We start from the raw sequence: 15,509 nt of genomic DNA on the forward strand, positions 1-15,509 counted from the left end.
AAAAAAAAAAAAAAAAAAAAAGCCATGGTGGTGTTAGTTTCAGCTACTTAGGAGGCTGTGGTGGGATGATGTCTTAAGTCCAAGAAGTCAAGGCTGCAGTGAGCTGTGATTGCATCACTGCACTCCAGCCTAGATGACAGAATGAGACCCCGTCTCAAGAAAAAAAAAAAAAAAATTAGTGCCAGGAAAACTGCATATTGGTATGCGGAAAAATGAACCTCAACCCTTACCTCACATTATATACAAAAATTAACTCAAAATGTGAATGCTAAAACTATAAAACTCCTTAAGAAAATCTAGAAAAAAAAGTTTGTTATGTTGGAGTTTGCAAAGTTTTCTTAGGACATAAAATGAATAAACCAACAAAAGAAAAAAATGATGAACTGGACTTCACCAAAGTTGAAAACTTCTGCTCTTTGAAAGACACCATAAAGAATATAATAAGGTCAAACACAGACTGGGAGAAAGTATCACTCTACATATACCTGACAAAGGACTTGTATCTAGAATATACAGAATATTTTATAGATACTTAAATAATAAGAAAACAAGCATCTACTTTAAGAATGGGCAAAATATCAAAAAAGATACTTGCAAAAAGAAGATATATACATAGACATGAAAAGATGCACAACATCATTAGTCATCAGGGAAATGCAAATTAAAACCACAACGTGATTCCACAGCACACCCACCAGAAGACCTAAAATGGAAACTACCAGGTTTACACAAGGCTGGGGAATAACAGGAGCTCTCACACAGTGCTAGTGGGAATGTGTAACTGTCTAACCACTTTGGGGAACATTTGGAGGGTTTCTTATAAAGGTAAATATACATGAAAATGTGTGTCCACACAAAGACTGGTCTATGAATGTTCATGGCAGCTCTACGCATAATAGTTCCTTCTATTATTTTTTTGGCTTTATTGCATTGGTTTGGACCCCAAGTCAAATGGTGAACAGATGTGGTACTAGTGCACCTTCTTGTGTAACTCTCCATCTCAGAGGACAAGGTCTCAATATTTCACCATTAAATGTGAGCGTATTATGATATTTATTTATCTGTATATTTTTATTTTTATTTTTTTGAGGCAGAGTCTCACTCTGTCACCCAGGCTGGAGTGCAGTGGCATGATCTAGGTTCACTGCAACCTCTGCCTCCTGGGTTCAAGCAATTCTCCTGCCTCAGCCTCCCAAGTAGCTGGGACTACAGGTGTGCACCACCATGCCTGCTAATTTTAATGTATTTAGTAGAGATGGGGTTTCACTATGTGAAACTCCAGACCTCAGGTGGAACTCCAGACCTCAGGTGATCCACCTGCCTCAGGCTCCCAAAGTGCTGGAATTACAGGTGTGAGCCACTGCACTCCACTTGATTTTTAAATAATATTCTTTTGGGGCTGGGCACGGTGGCTCACGCCTGTAATCCCAGCACTTTGGGAGGCCGAGGCGGGTGAATCATGAGATCAGGAGATCGAGATCATCCTGGCTAACACGGTGAAACCCTGTCTCTACTAAAAATACAAAAAATTAGCCAGGCGTGGTGGCAGGCACCTGTCTAGTGCAGGCACTAGTCCCAGCTACTTGGGAGGCTGAGGTAGGAGAATGGCGTGAACCCAGGAGGCAGAGCTTGCAGTGAGTCGAGATCGTGCCACTGCACTCCAGCTGGGGCAATAGAGCGAGACTGTGTAAAAAAAAAAATAATAATAATAATAGTAATATTCTTTCTACTGTATGTATTTATGTGGTACAATGGGATATTTTGTTATATTCATAATAGTGAAATAAGCACTGTCATCAAGCAAATTAACATATCTATCATCTTGCATTGTTACTTTTTTTACTTTTTTTTTTCATTGTAACCGAAACTAAAATCTCCTCTGGGCAAATTTTCAGTATTCAATAAGATATTATACCTCTGGCTGTCAGCTGTACCTTCTGTCTCTGGACTTCTTCATCCTGTACATCTGCAACTTTGCACCCTTTGACCCACACCTCTCCATTTCCTGCCCCCACGCCCTCCCCTGAGAACCCCCACTTTATTCTGTATGTAGTCAAGTTTTTTTTTTTTTTAAGATTCCACATATAAGTGAGATCACGCAGTATTTGTCTTTCTCTGTCTGGCTTATTTCACTTAGCATAGTGTCCTCACAGTTCATTATCCTGTTTCTTTGAGGAATTCAAAAGATGAAATAATTCCACAATCAAATGATTTATCTTGCATTTGAAAGTCTGCAAATAGAGAAAGCTTGTGACCCAGAGGGAAAAAGCAGATTTGGGTGTGAAATATAGTCTCTACTCAAGTATATTTTTCTCTTCTAAATAATAAACCCTGTTTTGAGCAATTATGTTATGTTTATAACATATTAAAATGAAAAATGCTTCTATGCATTTCTCTTAAAAAAATCTTATTTGTGTAAGCCAGGAGATGCCCTGTTTAGCTTAATCCTTCCTTCATAACTTGAAAAGTTCTCTTCCAAGAACATTAGGGAAGAATCTACCAGTTTCCTCCCTCACTTAACTGAAAAGAACGTGCCTGTAACTCAAGCTGTTTGCAAATCGTTACTGCAGGAACTGCAGGAGCTTCGCAGGGCTCCCCGGAGACATTAGCATAGGATAAGGCGTTCATGCCCTGAAACCAAGTCTGTTCATGGCACTGGCTGTGTAACTATCACGTGCTGGGCCCCAAATAAGCTTATTTGTTTGTTTCCTCAAAATTTCAGTTTGAGCTCAATGGAATTGATTTGCAGGTAAACTTTCTGAGAGGATATTTTATAGCAAGGAAGACCAGCCACCCCCGTGAGGCCTCTCCCTGCTACCCCCTGGGGAGCTGGCTTGACCTTGAACCGACATCTGACGCACGTGTTAACACGCCCTCATAGTTGGTTATTGCATGTCCATTTGGTGGTATTGGTCCCCCCAGGGTTTATGATCAGCTCATCCACACATACAGATCCCCTGTCACACACACATGGCTGTGCTGGGCACTGCAGGGTCCGTGAAAGTGAAAGTGCATTCCAGACTCTGTCCCCCCAGAGCTGCACTCCAGCGGGGAGCATCTCCGGTAACACACAGGTAAAAGCAAGGAAAGAATGACATGCTACATTTCCTGTCCTTGCCTTTGAGGGCAAACACTCGTTGAGGGACCGGAGAGAGTAGTCAGGAAAGAGTTCATGAAGGAGAAACGTGTGAGCTTGAAGGAGACCGCAGATCACAGCCACAAGGCACTGGCATGTATGTGGGCAGGTCCTACTGGGAGGGAGAAAGGAAGACTGACTTAATCAAGGACCGCCTGGACGCTTTTGCCATCAGCACATCCTGCCCATTCTGCCTTCGAAATGAACCTCAGGCAGCCAGTCCTCACTGTCGGCACCGCTAGTGCCTGGTCCATGTCATGGCCCTTGTGGTCCATGAAGTTCAGCCTCCTTGTGGCTGTCCTTATATCCCCCATCCTTACCCCACTCTATGCCCTGTCAATCAGGATTTGCCCCATCCAGACCCCCCAAGGCTTTCCACATACCAAAGGCAAACCGGAGCCCTTCCTGTGCCCCTGGGCCCCGGGATCTGCCATCGGCCCCGCGGGTCTCACCTCCTGCTACTGCCTGTTCCCTGCTCTCCAGGCTCACAGCCCCTCTTCGGGTTCCTCAAACACTCCAGCGTGGCCCCTTTTCCAGGCTTTGGAGTTGGTGGTCACTCTCCCTGGAGGAATTTCACAAGACTCACTTTGCTGGTCACCAAGGTCTCTACTAAAACATCATCAAGGTCCCTGCTGAAACATCGCTCTCCCTAGAGGCCGTCCTGTACCACTCTGCCCTCATCTCTCTCGGACCCTCCCCGGCTCATCTCTTCCTAGCGCTTATCATCTGGGGCCACATGGGAACGCTTTGCCTTTCTTGCCGGCTGCGCTGTGTCTAGAGTCTGGCTCACGGCAGATGCTTGCTAAATATTGGCTGAATAAATGCATGGATTCGCTATTTGCCATCCACAATGGTAAATTCAGCCCTTCAAAGATGCTCGGAGCTCCCGTCCCCACAGCAGCAGTTAAACCCCTTTAAGCAGTGCTGTGTGCAGAAGCCTCTTGGGACGCAGAGGCCCCCGAGGAAGGAAACATGACCTGTCTTTTGTGGAGCGCTGGCTGCGATGAGCATCTTCAGACTCCCTGTCTTTTGTCTGCAGGGGCAGCTGCAGAATTGAACTTGGCGACTCAGTTACAGGGAGGAACAGAAACCCCCACCAAAGAGCGTGCCTGCCCTCTTGATGGCCGCACGGTCAGCACTGGGCAGAGCCCACCCCTTCTTTCAAGTAAAAGGAGCGCCTGTGTTCCAATCACCCTGTGATGCAAAGTTTCTGAAAAGGTTTGCTCACCTTACTGACTAATTAAAGGGAAGCCACATTTTTCCCTCCCTGGTCTCTGCCACCATACCACCAAGGGCTACTCGATAGGCGCTTGCAGCTTGGGTTACACAGATGCCCGCGATAATGCCATTTGCTGTGATGATTGAGTCGACAAGGCTGAGTGACTTGGTGAAAATATTCCCCGATTGGACTAACCTGTTGGCGGCTTGCTTACCATCACACTTGTTTTTATAATGAAAAAGGAAATTATTTCTGTTTTTAATGATGGCAGCTCCAGAAATGGTGAGTAAAATGGATGTGGGGAGAGAAGATGCTTCTCAACATTTCTCAATGTTGTAGAGCCTGCCAACCACAGCCTGTTTGGGAGGGGACGTTCTCACCCGGGTTCCATCTTTCAGAAGCCATTTTTCCACTTATTCTTACTCTGTTTATATGGATAAACTATGTAATTTGCTATATGCTGACAGTAAACAGAGGTATCAGCAAGAATGAAAGCCAAAAAAATGGCCCAATATGAACTTCTTGTTTTTCTAAGATAGTCTTCCAAGCTCTTCTTGCGATAGAAATGAAATAAACATTTTTGGCACGAAACTCTTGTTTAGATTTTACTATGACCTTGGGAAACACGGTTTGTTTCAAATGACTTTGCTAGTTTCCTTTGGAATTTCAAACGTTACAACAGGTAGTCACAAAGGGAATGAAAGCGGATGATCTGAGTATCTGTGTTGATGCGCCTGCTGGAGCCCCTGTGGATTTTAGCGCTTGGAGGGAGCAGGTTCCCAGAGCAGCCATGCCTGATACCTGGGAGAGGGAACTGGAGTTTAATTGGGAACCATCTGCTATTTTTCTACTTCCTCTGCCCTCTCAGAGTTACTGGGTATGACTTGGAAAGGTCTCTGGTCTTTGGCATTGTGATAGGTGGAATTCTTTCATAGGAAACACAGCCCCAGGATTGTTTTGATGCAAGCCGTCGGTCCAAAGCCACTCCCCACTTTGCTATGTGGGGGGAAGGACCGAGAACCGGATGGCTTGGATACTTTCATTCTTAATTAGGTCATGCCCGTGTGAGCCAGGAAAGGTCTGTGTTTATGCAAAGCTAGTAATACTGTTGCCTACTCTCTCTTCTGTGGTGCCATCTACATTTTTGGGACTCGGGAATTATGTGAGTACCGAAACAACTTATGCTTATGGTAGGTGTACACACGCACAGGGAAAGAATTGCGTTTATGTGGGACAGGTGAAAACAGTCGCAAAAAAGCAACGGAAAGGGCTTTGAAAGTAATTTATCTTCTGAAGAATAACGATACGGTAACTTCTAAATGGTGAGAGGGAATCTCTCTAAAGCAATCGATTCGAAGATTGGTTGGACAAACAGCGGGAAAGTCGTTGTCTTAGCAGAATTAAGTTCATACTTTTTTTTTTTTTTTTTTGCTAATTCTAGAAGGTTTTCTGTTATCTGCTGTAGCTCAGACAAAAATGCATTCTCACCAGACGAGTGTTTTCGGTTAATCGATACTGAATGCGCTTTGTGTAGACTGTCGAATTTCAAAGATTTATTGTATGACCAAGATGCACCTGATGCTACAATTGAAAATAGGGGAACAAATGCTTTCTGTTCTTCCTCGGCTAAGGAGATAGAGGTGGAGGTGGAGCCGGAGGTCAGAGGTCCTGAAATAGTCACCATGGGGGAAAATGATCCGCCTGCCGCTGAAGCCCCCTTCTCATTCCGATCACTTTTTGGCCTTGATGATTTGAAAATAAGTCCTGTTGCACCAGGTAAGTAGACCTAGGTGAGGACCCTGTGATTTCTGACCACACATGCCCCATGTAGATGACCAATGTGGCTAACTGTCCCTGTCGGGGAAGTATCTTCCCAGCCATTCTGACACCCATAGGCTGGACTTCCCTAGACCTGCGGAATCTCGGGGAGAAGGGGTATTGGAGAGGGGATCGTTTGGTTAAGCCCCTTGCTCTCTCCCTGGAGATGGGTGTTTTCTTCCCTTGTTGGAGGTTTTCAGAGACTGGGGCTCCACAATTGCCCTGTCAATCTTCAAGGAGGTCAGATCCTGGCCAGGAAATCTCTGAGCCCTCCAGGAAGTCCTGAGAAGCAGCGGCCACCAGTCCTTCCGAAAACTCAGGATAAACTGGATGTCGCCAAAGATATTAGAAGCCTAGATTAAAATAGAGCAGCAGATGACAGAGTGGCTCCTAAGAACTGAAGGAAAAAAGTTGGTTTTGTAAATAAGTCACAAATGCCTGGTAAAACAGTGGACTCTCTAGCAACCTATATGGCTAGGATCTTTTTGACCAGTGATGGTCAGGACTGGTCAAAGGGAGCTGTGGGGTTGCTGGCTCTGGAAGTCGGGGCTTGGACGCAGGCAGATTCCTGACCCATTGGTTCTGGGGAGGAACCACAGGAGCTCTGCCTGAGGTTCCAGAAAGCGGGAGTGGGGGTCACCCTAATGATTTCTTTTAAACCACCTGGAAAATTGGCTTGGAGGAGGTTTGGAAAGGATGGGAGGTGGGAGAAAAGGTTTCAAGTAACTGAAAAGACACACTATTTAAAAATATGGCTCAAAATTAGTGTAAGTGTCAATGAAAGAAAAAAAATCTTGCAATCACCTGACCCCCAAAACTTACCTGGTTTTTACATCTGCAAAGTCTCTTCCTGCTTTTGCTAATACGTGTGGTTTCATGCACAGTACAGATATAGGTAGCTGGGTTTTTTTCCATAAAAGGTTTTTATAAATTTTTTCTTATGGAATCACAATATTCCATTAAGTAGATATGCAATTTACATAGCCATTTGGTCATAGTTTGACCTATAGTTGTTCCTAATATTTTATAATATAAATAATATAAATATTGATAGCATTATAATATTCCTTTCTCTTATTTTTTGATTATTTTGCTATGACTAAGTAGTGGGGAGGAACAAAAACTTTTCCTTGTAAATAGAACAATGCATTGTTCATTAGAAAAACAATTTAGAAAATACAGTTCATCAAAAAGATTTTTTAAAATTACCCACAATGGCACCATTACTCAGAGATAATCCTATCAGCAATGTATTATTGAATTTCTTGCCTTTTTCTATCTATATATCTATATTTCCTCTTGGAAGTAACATGTACTATTTGTATTATTTTGAAGCTTTTTGTAACATGTACTATTTGTATTATTTTGAAGCTTTTTAAAAATTTTAACAATATCACCTTCACCTTTCTATGGCATTAAATAATTAAGTATTTTCTAGATGTTGACAAATTATGGCTGATGGGTCAAATCTGGCCCACCCCTTGCTTTTGTAAATAAAGTTTTATTGGAACACAGACACACTCATTTGTTCATATACTGTCTGTGGCTGCTTTCATGCCACAACAACAGAGTGGGGTCGTTAGGACAGACCACCTGGTCCATAAAGTTTAAGTACTATATTTACTATCTGGTCGTTTACAGAAAAAGCTCGCTACCTCTTTTCTATATCATCTTGTCCTCCTATAGGTATTCCATTACGTATGTACCTCATTTGTTATTTCACCCGTTCTTTTTGTGGGTAATTTGGTCTATTTCCTGTGCATCAATATTATAAGTGCCTTTCTTCTAAGTGCCCTTGGGGGTCGATATTTGTGTATATCTATGGTGACATTTTGGGATAAATTCCTAGAAGTGGAACTGCTAGGTCAAAACTTTCATCTGTTTTTGAGCTTTCTGGTGTCTTAAGTTTACACAGTTGGGAAGTTTATACAATTTCTACCCCTGTGACTGTAGGTGGGGGGCCATTTCCTTTCACTTCATGTGAATCATTGTGAAGTTGGTACATAGTTATGTGTAATTTGCATTGTTCATCGTTTTCATTTCTCAAGAAGTCGAAAGTTTTTTTTTTTTTTTTCCTTGAGATGGAGTCTCACTCTGTCACCCAGGCTGGAGTGCAATGGCATAATCTTGGCTCACTGCAACCTCCACCTCCCGGGTTCAAGTGATTCTCCTGCCTCAGCCTCCTGAGTAGCTGGGATTACAGGCACGTGCCACCGCACCCCGCTAATTTTTGTATTTTTAGTAGAGGCAGGTTTCACCATGTTGGACAGGCTGGTCAAGAAGTTGAAAGCTTTTTCACACTTGTGTGCCACTTGCATTCCTTCTTTGGAGAAATATTGTGCATTTCGTTGTTTATTCCAGGCAATGCCCTCAAGGACCAAGTACAGAGGAGACTTGGGGCACCTGCAGTGCCCTCAGGGCAGCCTGGCAGAGAAGCAGAGCAAACGGGAACTGATACAACGTTTCTATTAAATGTCAATCTTTGATTTGACAATTTGGGGTCATTTTCTAAATCTGACTTAGATACAGAGCAGGTGGAATGCGAAGAGGTCATTCCTGGGTTCCTGAAGATTTCTAAGTGTAAGACGGAGGATAGGCATCCTCATAGAGGAGAATCGTTAGTGTGCGGGGGATTGAGGTGTGAGGATCCTTTCTACGCGCTCACCACCACAGATGGGCTGTCCTGGAAGGACTTGGTCTCAGACCCTGAGTTAAAACCGCATTCATTATCATTACGTCATTCATTCATTCATCTAGCACATTTTTATCAAGGACTACGGTGTGTCCCCTGCTGTTCTAGGTATGGAGAATGCAGACTCAACAAACCACTGAGCTTGTCCAGGCCTGAAACACAGAGCTGGCCACGGTCTCTCGTCCTCCCTTACTCTGCGTTCCTTGCAGCCTCCACATCTGCGACGTGCAGCTCCTATTTCCCTGCTCTTCCTCCATCTCCCGCTCACCCTCCCCTCCGCACACTCTTTTCTCCTCGCATTCCACGTCTTTTCATCATTTTTGTCTTCAAATTCTCTTCTTTCTTAGGCAGCCTCAGCTGATATTGATCATTTTATAATCACACTCCTTATTGCCAGAGGGTGAAGTTGTGAGTCTCCACGGATAGGCAGGGAAAGATCTTTTTAGCTCTTCCATGAGAGAGTTCTCGGTTCAACAAGCCCAAGACTAGGAGGAGAGAGGCAGGTGCTAGTCTCATCCTGGGCAATTGTGTGCCCTGGGCAGGCTTCTCTCCCCTTTCTGGATTCCAATCTTCCTAATTTTTAACAAAGACAACTTGGGTATTCATGCATTTTCAGGATTGATGAAGTAATTTATGTGAAGTGGCCTGCTCTCCCCAGGAGGGAAGAGTGCTAGTGGGAATTCTTCTGCTGCCCAGAGAGGCTTATACTTCTGTCCAGGCATCTGGACACTCCTTACATATTGTCCACTAGATTTGCCTGGTTCTGGAGGCAAGAATTGTAAAGGGTCTGAGATGTCACCCTACTTGCAAGCCAAAATTTAGCCTGCCACAGTTTCATGGGTGCTTTGGAAGACATGAGAGTCCTGGGTCAGAGACAAAGGACTCTGTTCCTCTCATTGCAGCAAGGGGCACAAGCATCCTGTTTGTGCTGGCTGCCTTTGCCTTCTCAGTCCCACAGAGGCATGTGGAGCAGCCTACGTGTATGCTGCACGTGCAAGCGGTTTGCATTGCTGCTGCATATCCCAGAGTCAAGAGAACCCTCATCTTTATAACGGTCTGAAAGCAGACCTGTGCAAACTTTGCTCTGGAGGAAGACATTACATTTGTTAAACTGGACTGCCTCTTGCTCTGGAAGGAGCTTTGTAAACAAAGCTGCCTCTTGCTCTGGAGGGAGACACTCTCTGTATCTTCCAAGGCTGTTTGCTCCACACACAACCTTGAAGAGATGATCTGGAATGAAAGCTGTCAGTGTCTGTGCACAGCAACTGTGAAGAATGGTGTATCAACAGCCTGTCCTCAGCTGGACATGGTGGCTCACGCCTGTAATCCCAGTACTTTGGAAGGCCGAGTGGGGAGAATCACCAGAGCCCAGGAGTTTGATATCAGTGTGGGCAACATAGTGAGATCCCCATCTCTATAAGAAAAAATTTAAACAAACAAACAAAATCAACATCTTGTCCTTGCATCCCCTCTGGGAGATCTCAGCCCTACCTCTGCCTGCAAGCCCCGTGTGGGTTTCACACCCTCCTCTGCAGGGGAACAGCCTTGGAAACTGGGATGCTACTTCCCCTCCATATTAGTGTCCTAGAACTGCTGAAACAAAGTCCACAAAACTGGGTGACTTAAAACAACAGGCATTTGTTGTCTTAGTTCTGGAGGCCGGAAGTCCAAATTCCAAGGTGTCATCAAGGCCATACTCCCTGTTAAACCCATGGAGCACTATGCTCTGCCTCTTCCTAGCTCCTGGTGGTTTGCCAATAATCTTTGGCATTTCTTGGCATGTAGATGCATTGCTCCCATCTCTGCCTTCATCTTCATGAGGCTGACTTCTGCCTGTGCCTCCTCCCATCCTCTTCCCTTCATGTATGTTTGTCCCTGTGTCCTGATTTCCCCGTTTTTTGTTTGTTTGTTTTTTGGAGACAGAGTTTCTCTCTTGTTGCCCAGGCTGGAGTGCATTGGCGTGATCTCGGCTCACTGCAACCTCTGCCTCCTGGGTTCAAGTGATTCTCGTGCCTCAGCCTCCTGAGTAATTGGGATTACAGGTGCCCACCATCATGCCCAGCTAATTTTTGTATTTTTAGTAGAGATGGGGTTTCACCATGTTGGCCAGGCTGGTCTAAACTCACCTCAAGTGACCCACCTGCTTCAGCCTCCCAAAGTGCTGGGATTACAGGAGTGAGCCACTGCACCCAGCTGTTTTCCCCTTTTTATAAGGACAGCAGTCACTTTGGATTAGAGCCCACCCTAATGACCTCATTTTAACTAGATGACTTTGTAAAGACTCTCCAGTCCATCTCCAAATAAGATGCCATTCTGAGTACTAAGAGTTAAGACCTCAACATGTCTTTCTGGGGGATACTATTCAACCCGTAGCACCATCCCCTCATCCCCCATGGAATAACCAGGTCAGAGGTGGAGCAGGTAGGACTGAACTTCTAAAGAATGTGCCCCATGGTTGGTGGCCCTTTCCCTAATTAAGGCACCTTTCTTTGGGCTGAGACTTCTCTGCAAAGAGGGGAGGGGGAATGGATAGCTAATGTGTAAGTTCCATGCCACTCCAAGTCAAGCTCTGTGGCTTTCTGCTCTTCTCCTTTCCGGTTTTCAGATGCAGATGCCGTTGCCGCGCAGATCCTGTCACTGCTGCCATTGAAGTTTTTTCCAATCATCGTCATTGGGATCATTGCATTGATATTAGCACTGGCCATTGGTCTGGGCAGTGAGTACAATTCATTATTTAGTAGGATCTCAAATACCTAGCCAAGTAGTTAAACTTTCATGAGCGCCGCCTCTCGCCCCGGCATTTTGCTGCTGCCTAGCCTTAATTACTGGAGGCAAACATCCTTTTGGTTTGCTGACTTGAAGTTTTATTTGCCCACATGAATGTAAAGCCAGTCTGGGGTGCAGCAAGGGCTGCTGGCCATGCTCATGGCTTTGTCACCAAGGAACCTGCCCGGTTGGGAGTGGCCAAAGGCAGCTGATGAAATAGAATCCCACAGGTGGGAAGGAGGCACTGACCGGGGCAGCGGGGAGAATACAAAGCGGCCTATTCAAGCAATGCAGGCACATCAGCTGCTTTTACAATAAGGTGCATGTGACTTTTGAGAAAGTGGGTCATTTGGACGAAGGGTCTCTAATAGGGAACAATTTTTCTTTCAAATACCTGAATCACAGGTCAGTTTAATTCGCCACCTGCCCCACTGTGTGGTCCACAGCTCGTTCACTTTTTGCCCTCGGTAAGAGAAACCAGGAAGGCCTGAGCAGTTCTCAGTCAGGACTCCTTGCTCCGCCGGCTCAGCAGGTCGGCCCCCAGCTATGCAGTTTCTCTCTTGACTTTGAGCCCTCCAGAGTCTCAATTCACCTTGCGTTGTGGTTCCCGGGCCAGGCCACTTAGCCAGACAAAGTGGGACACAGCAGCCCCACCCCTTGGAATTCAAAACAGAAACTGGGCTTCAGGAAACAGGCTGCTGACAGGGATGCAATTTCAACACAAGTTTCATTATTCACGGGCAGCTCCGTGCCGTGTGGTAGGTGGACAGTTGCTCATGTGGCACTCTGAAAGAGCTGTTGGTGAATTCCTGCCTTCCTCCCTTTCCCAGTCCACTTCGACTGCTCCGGGAAGTACAGGTGTCGCTCATCCTTTAAGTGTATTGAGCTGACGGCTCGATGTGACGGAGTCTCAGATTGCAGAGACGGGGAGGACGAGTACCGCTGTGGTAAGGTCATGGCTCTTTTCCGGGGAAGTAGAAGGAAGCAGCAGAAGCCAACCCTGACCCTTCCCATCTGTAAAATGGGTCCAAGTCATTGCCATTTTTAGGCCATGTCCTCAGCTGGGATTGAACTGGCATTTGCCCAAAGACATGTTGGACTGGGGGTCACGGAGGGCCTTCCATGGAGCTCTGCCTCACTTGGGGAGACCACAGAAGCAATAAGATGAGACCACTGAGAAGTCTCAGGGGTCCAGAGTCCCTGCTCTGTGATGGAGAGGCTGCTGTGGACAAGAAGTGGGTCAGATGTGGCAGAGGAGGGGTTTGAGCTGGCTGTGGAGAAACCCCGGCCTGCGGTCTCAGGGTTCCACCTGCCACTAACGAACCTTTCTCTCTGCACATCGGCCAGTCCGCGTGAGCGGTCAGAATGCCGTGCTCCAGGTGTTCACAGCTGCTTCGTGGAAGACCATGTGCTCCGATGACTGGAAGGGTCATTACGCAAATGTTGCCTGTGCCCAGCTGGGTTTCCCAAGGTAAGTTAAAGAGCATTTCCAACCCATGGGCAAAACACAGAGAGGATAACAATGAAGAAAGACAACTACCGTTTAGTTGGGCACTATTCGGTGCTTTAACGCTCTCAGATTCCATCCTCGCAGCCACCTTAGGATGCCCAATATCATCCTCACTTCACAGGCAAGCAAACCAAGGCCAGACAGGCTAAGTGACTTGCTCAAGGCACATGGGAAATGGCATGTTTGGGGGTTCTCAGGGCCAGGCCAGGATCGGAGATGCACACATGCAATAAAAAGCTTCAAAGTGAAAAACCAAAAAACAAAAACAAAAACAAAAAAACCCTCCAGCTCCTCAGCTTGCAGCTCCTAGAGTAGCTTCCTGGCTTCCCCAAGAACCCCACAGAACCAATTGTTGAAAGTCAGAAATTTAGTGAAGACAAAATCATCCAAAACAGTTGTTTAGCAACATGTAGAACAAAGAACTATAACAGCTGACTGTTCACTTTTTAGTGTTTGTGTTGCCTACATGATTTTTTGCATTGGGGCGACACATTTTTGGCCCAGGCAGGGGCCTCCTTCTCTTCCCTGGCCCCTTCCTTCTGACTTCCTGCAGCCGCTGTACTTCCACGGGTTCCCCTAGCAGCCTCCTTACTCCCTTTTGCTCTCAAGTCTCAGCACTCAAAGCAAGCAGGCTGCATTCTGCTTTGCCCTCAAGTAGATGGGGTCATTAAAGCCACACTGCCCTGAGTCCTCCAGTCTCAGTTTTCAAATTCCATGCATCATATTCTCAGCTCTCTTTCCCCAAAGCCGGTGGAAGCCAAAATGCTCTCCAGCCTCCAGCCCTGAGGTCTGCCTCCTTCTCCCTCCACACCAACTGAGATTCAGAAATGAGCTGCAATTCAAGTTCAATGAGAACAGCAAAAATCATCCACACTAACACCTTCAGGAATTATATATTACTCCTCAGAGACAAGGAGGAAGAGGTACACACACACACACACACACACACACACACACACACACTGCACACAGCTGAGAGCTTCCCCGTCGGGCATTTCTCTTCCCTGCGAAGGTCATGCCAACTGCCTTGATTACATTTTCCTCAAAACTCAAAGCTGACTGAACTTTGTATTCTACATACACATCCCATAGCATTTACAGTAAGCTGAAGAATCCTACTGATAAGCTGGTGTGTTTGCCATGACAACAAGCTACTGCACTGTGTTTTGTTCATTTCACAAAGAAAGGAGAACATGGCTGTTTATTCACCATCTTCCATCTTGTGACTCTCCAAACATTTGATTCTTTTTTAAAAAGTTGCACCACTGTCTCCACTATTCTCCAGAAGACCTGTGTCCTGGCACTGCGAACATGAGCTGGGCTCTGGTGTTCGTGGAATCACTTTCTTGTATGTGTTCATCTCTTCCAGTGGGGCCCCACGCTGGTCCTGGGCAGATAAGAAATGTCTCCCCTGTTCCTCCAACTCATTGTTCGTGGGGAGCTTGGCGTCCCTGCTTGGGTGCCCCCCAACAATACTGTGCCTATTTCTGTGCTCACCTCCCCTCTGGACTTGCTTCAGGCCAAGCAAAGGGCACTTCACTGGAACATGCAAAGAGTGACCCATCCAGGGACATCAGGAGGTGGTCACTCACCGTGTGGCTGCAGCCCAGGGTGGGTGGACAGGGCCGTCAGGTGCAGGCCAGAAGCGGGGGTCACCCCAGAACAGAGCAGGCCTAGAATGAATGCCCTGCCAGGGTGAGTGAACTTCATTCTCTTGGCAAAAGGAAGCCTTTGACGGGTTTGGGGGGACAAAATGACATCCCCCAGGTACAATCCCTGTCATATTGTGACTCGCACATAGGCTGAATGCTTCAAAGGGTAAACTTACCACATTGGGTCTGTGTTTCCGATGTACTTGCAGCTATGTAAGTTCAGATAACCTCAGAGTGAGCTCGCTGGAGGGGCAGTTCCGCGAGGAGTTTGTGTCCATCAATCACCTCTTGCCAGACGACAAGGTGACTGCGTTACACCACTCGGTATATGTGAGGTAGGTGGTCAGGCGATGCTATTGTCTGCATGGGTATCGAGTCACCTGCTGGATTTGTGACACTGTTCTCAACTCCACAAGGACGTAAGAGGCATACGTGTGTTATCTCAGATGGAAGGTGGGAGTTGGCCACCTTGGTGAGACTGGTGGATGCACCAGGCTGGGGATGTGAGAACCTGGACCCAACTGGGCAAGTATGGCCCAACGAAGAAAGGGAAGGAAATAGAGTAGAAGGGTAACAGTGCTGTGTGTGTGAGACCAAGGTACTGTCACATGACAGGCACTCTGGGTGTGTGTGGGGAATGAAAGCAGGCAAGAAAGAATGGGGGTGGGGAGGAAAAGAGGAAGGGAGGATGGGAGGAAGGAAGGAAGGAAGGAAGG

At 46.2% G+C, this 15,509-nt stretch overlaps 1 protein-coding gene across 1 annotated transcript in view; it reads left to right on the forward strand.

Moving 5' to 3' along the window:
* Positions 1 to 5,219: 5,219 nt before the first annotated feature.
* The window catches only part of TMPRSS3 (transmembrane protease, serine 3), a 13,838-nt gene continuing 3,548 nt past the window's right edge, over positions 5,220 to 15,509 (forward strand). Inside the window, exons 1-6 of the mRNA XM_012002566.1 lie at positions 5,220 to 5,517; positions 5,987 to 6,131; positions 11,471 to 11,581; positions 12,462 to 12,578; positions 12,979 to 13,102; positions 15,003 to 15,128. Of these exons, the coding sequence (XP_011857956.1) occupies positions 5,380 to 5,517; positions 5,987 to 6,131; positions 11,471 to 11,581; positions 12,462 to 12,578; positions 12,979 to 13,102; positions 15,003 to 15,128 (761 nt within the window). The 5' untranslated portion in view covers positions 5,220 to 5,379. The remainder of the gene's footprint in view (positions 5,518 to 5,986; positions 6,132 to 11,470; positions 11,582 to 12,461; positions 12,579 to 12,978; positions 13,103 to 15,002; positions 15,129 to 15,509) is intronic.

The sequence above is a fragment of the Mandrillus leucophaeus genome, unplaced genomic scaffold, assembly GCF_000951045.1.
Source record: "Mandrillus leucophaeus isolate KB7577 unplaced genomic scaffold, Mleu.le_1.0 Scaffold69, whole genome shotgun sequence".
Taxonomy (NCBI): Eukaryota; Metazoa; Chordata; class Mammalia; order Primates; family Cercopithecidae; genus Mandrillus; species Mandrillus leucophaeus.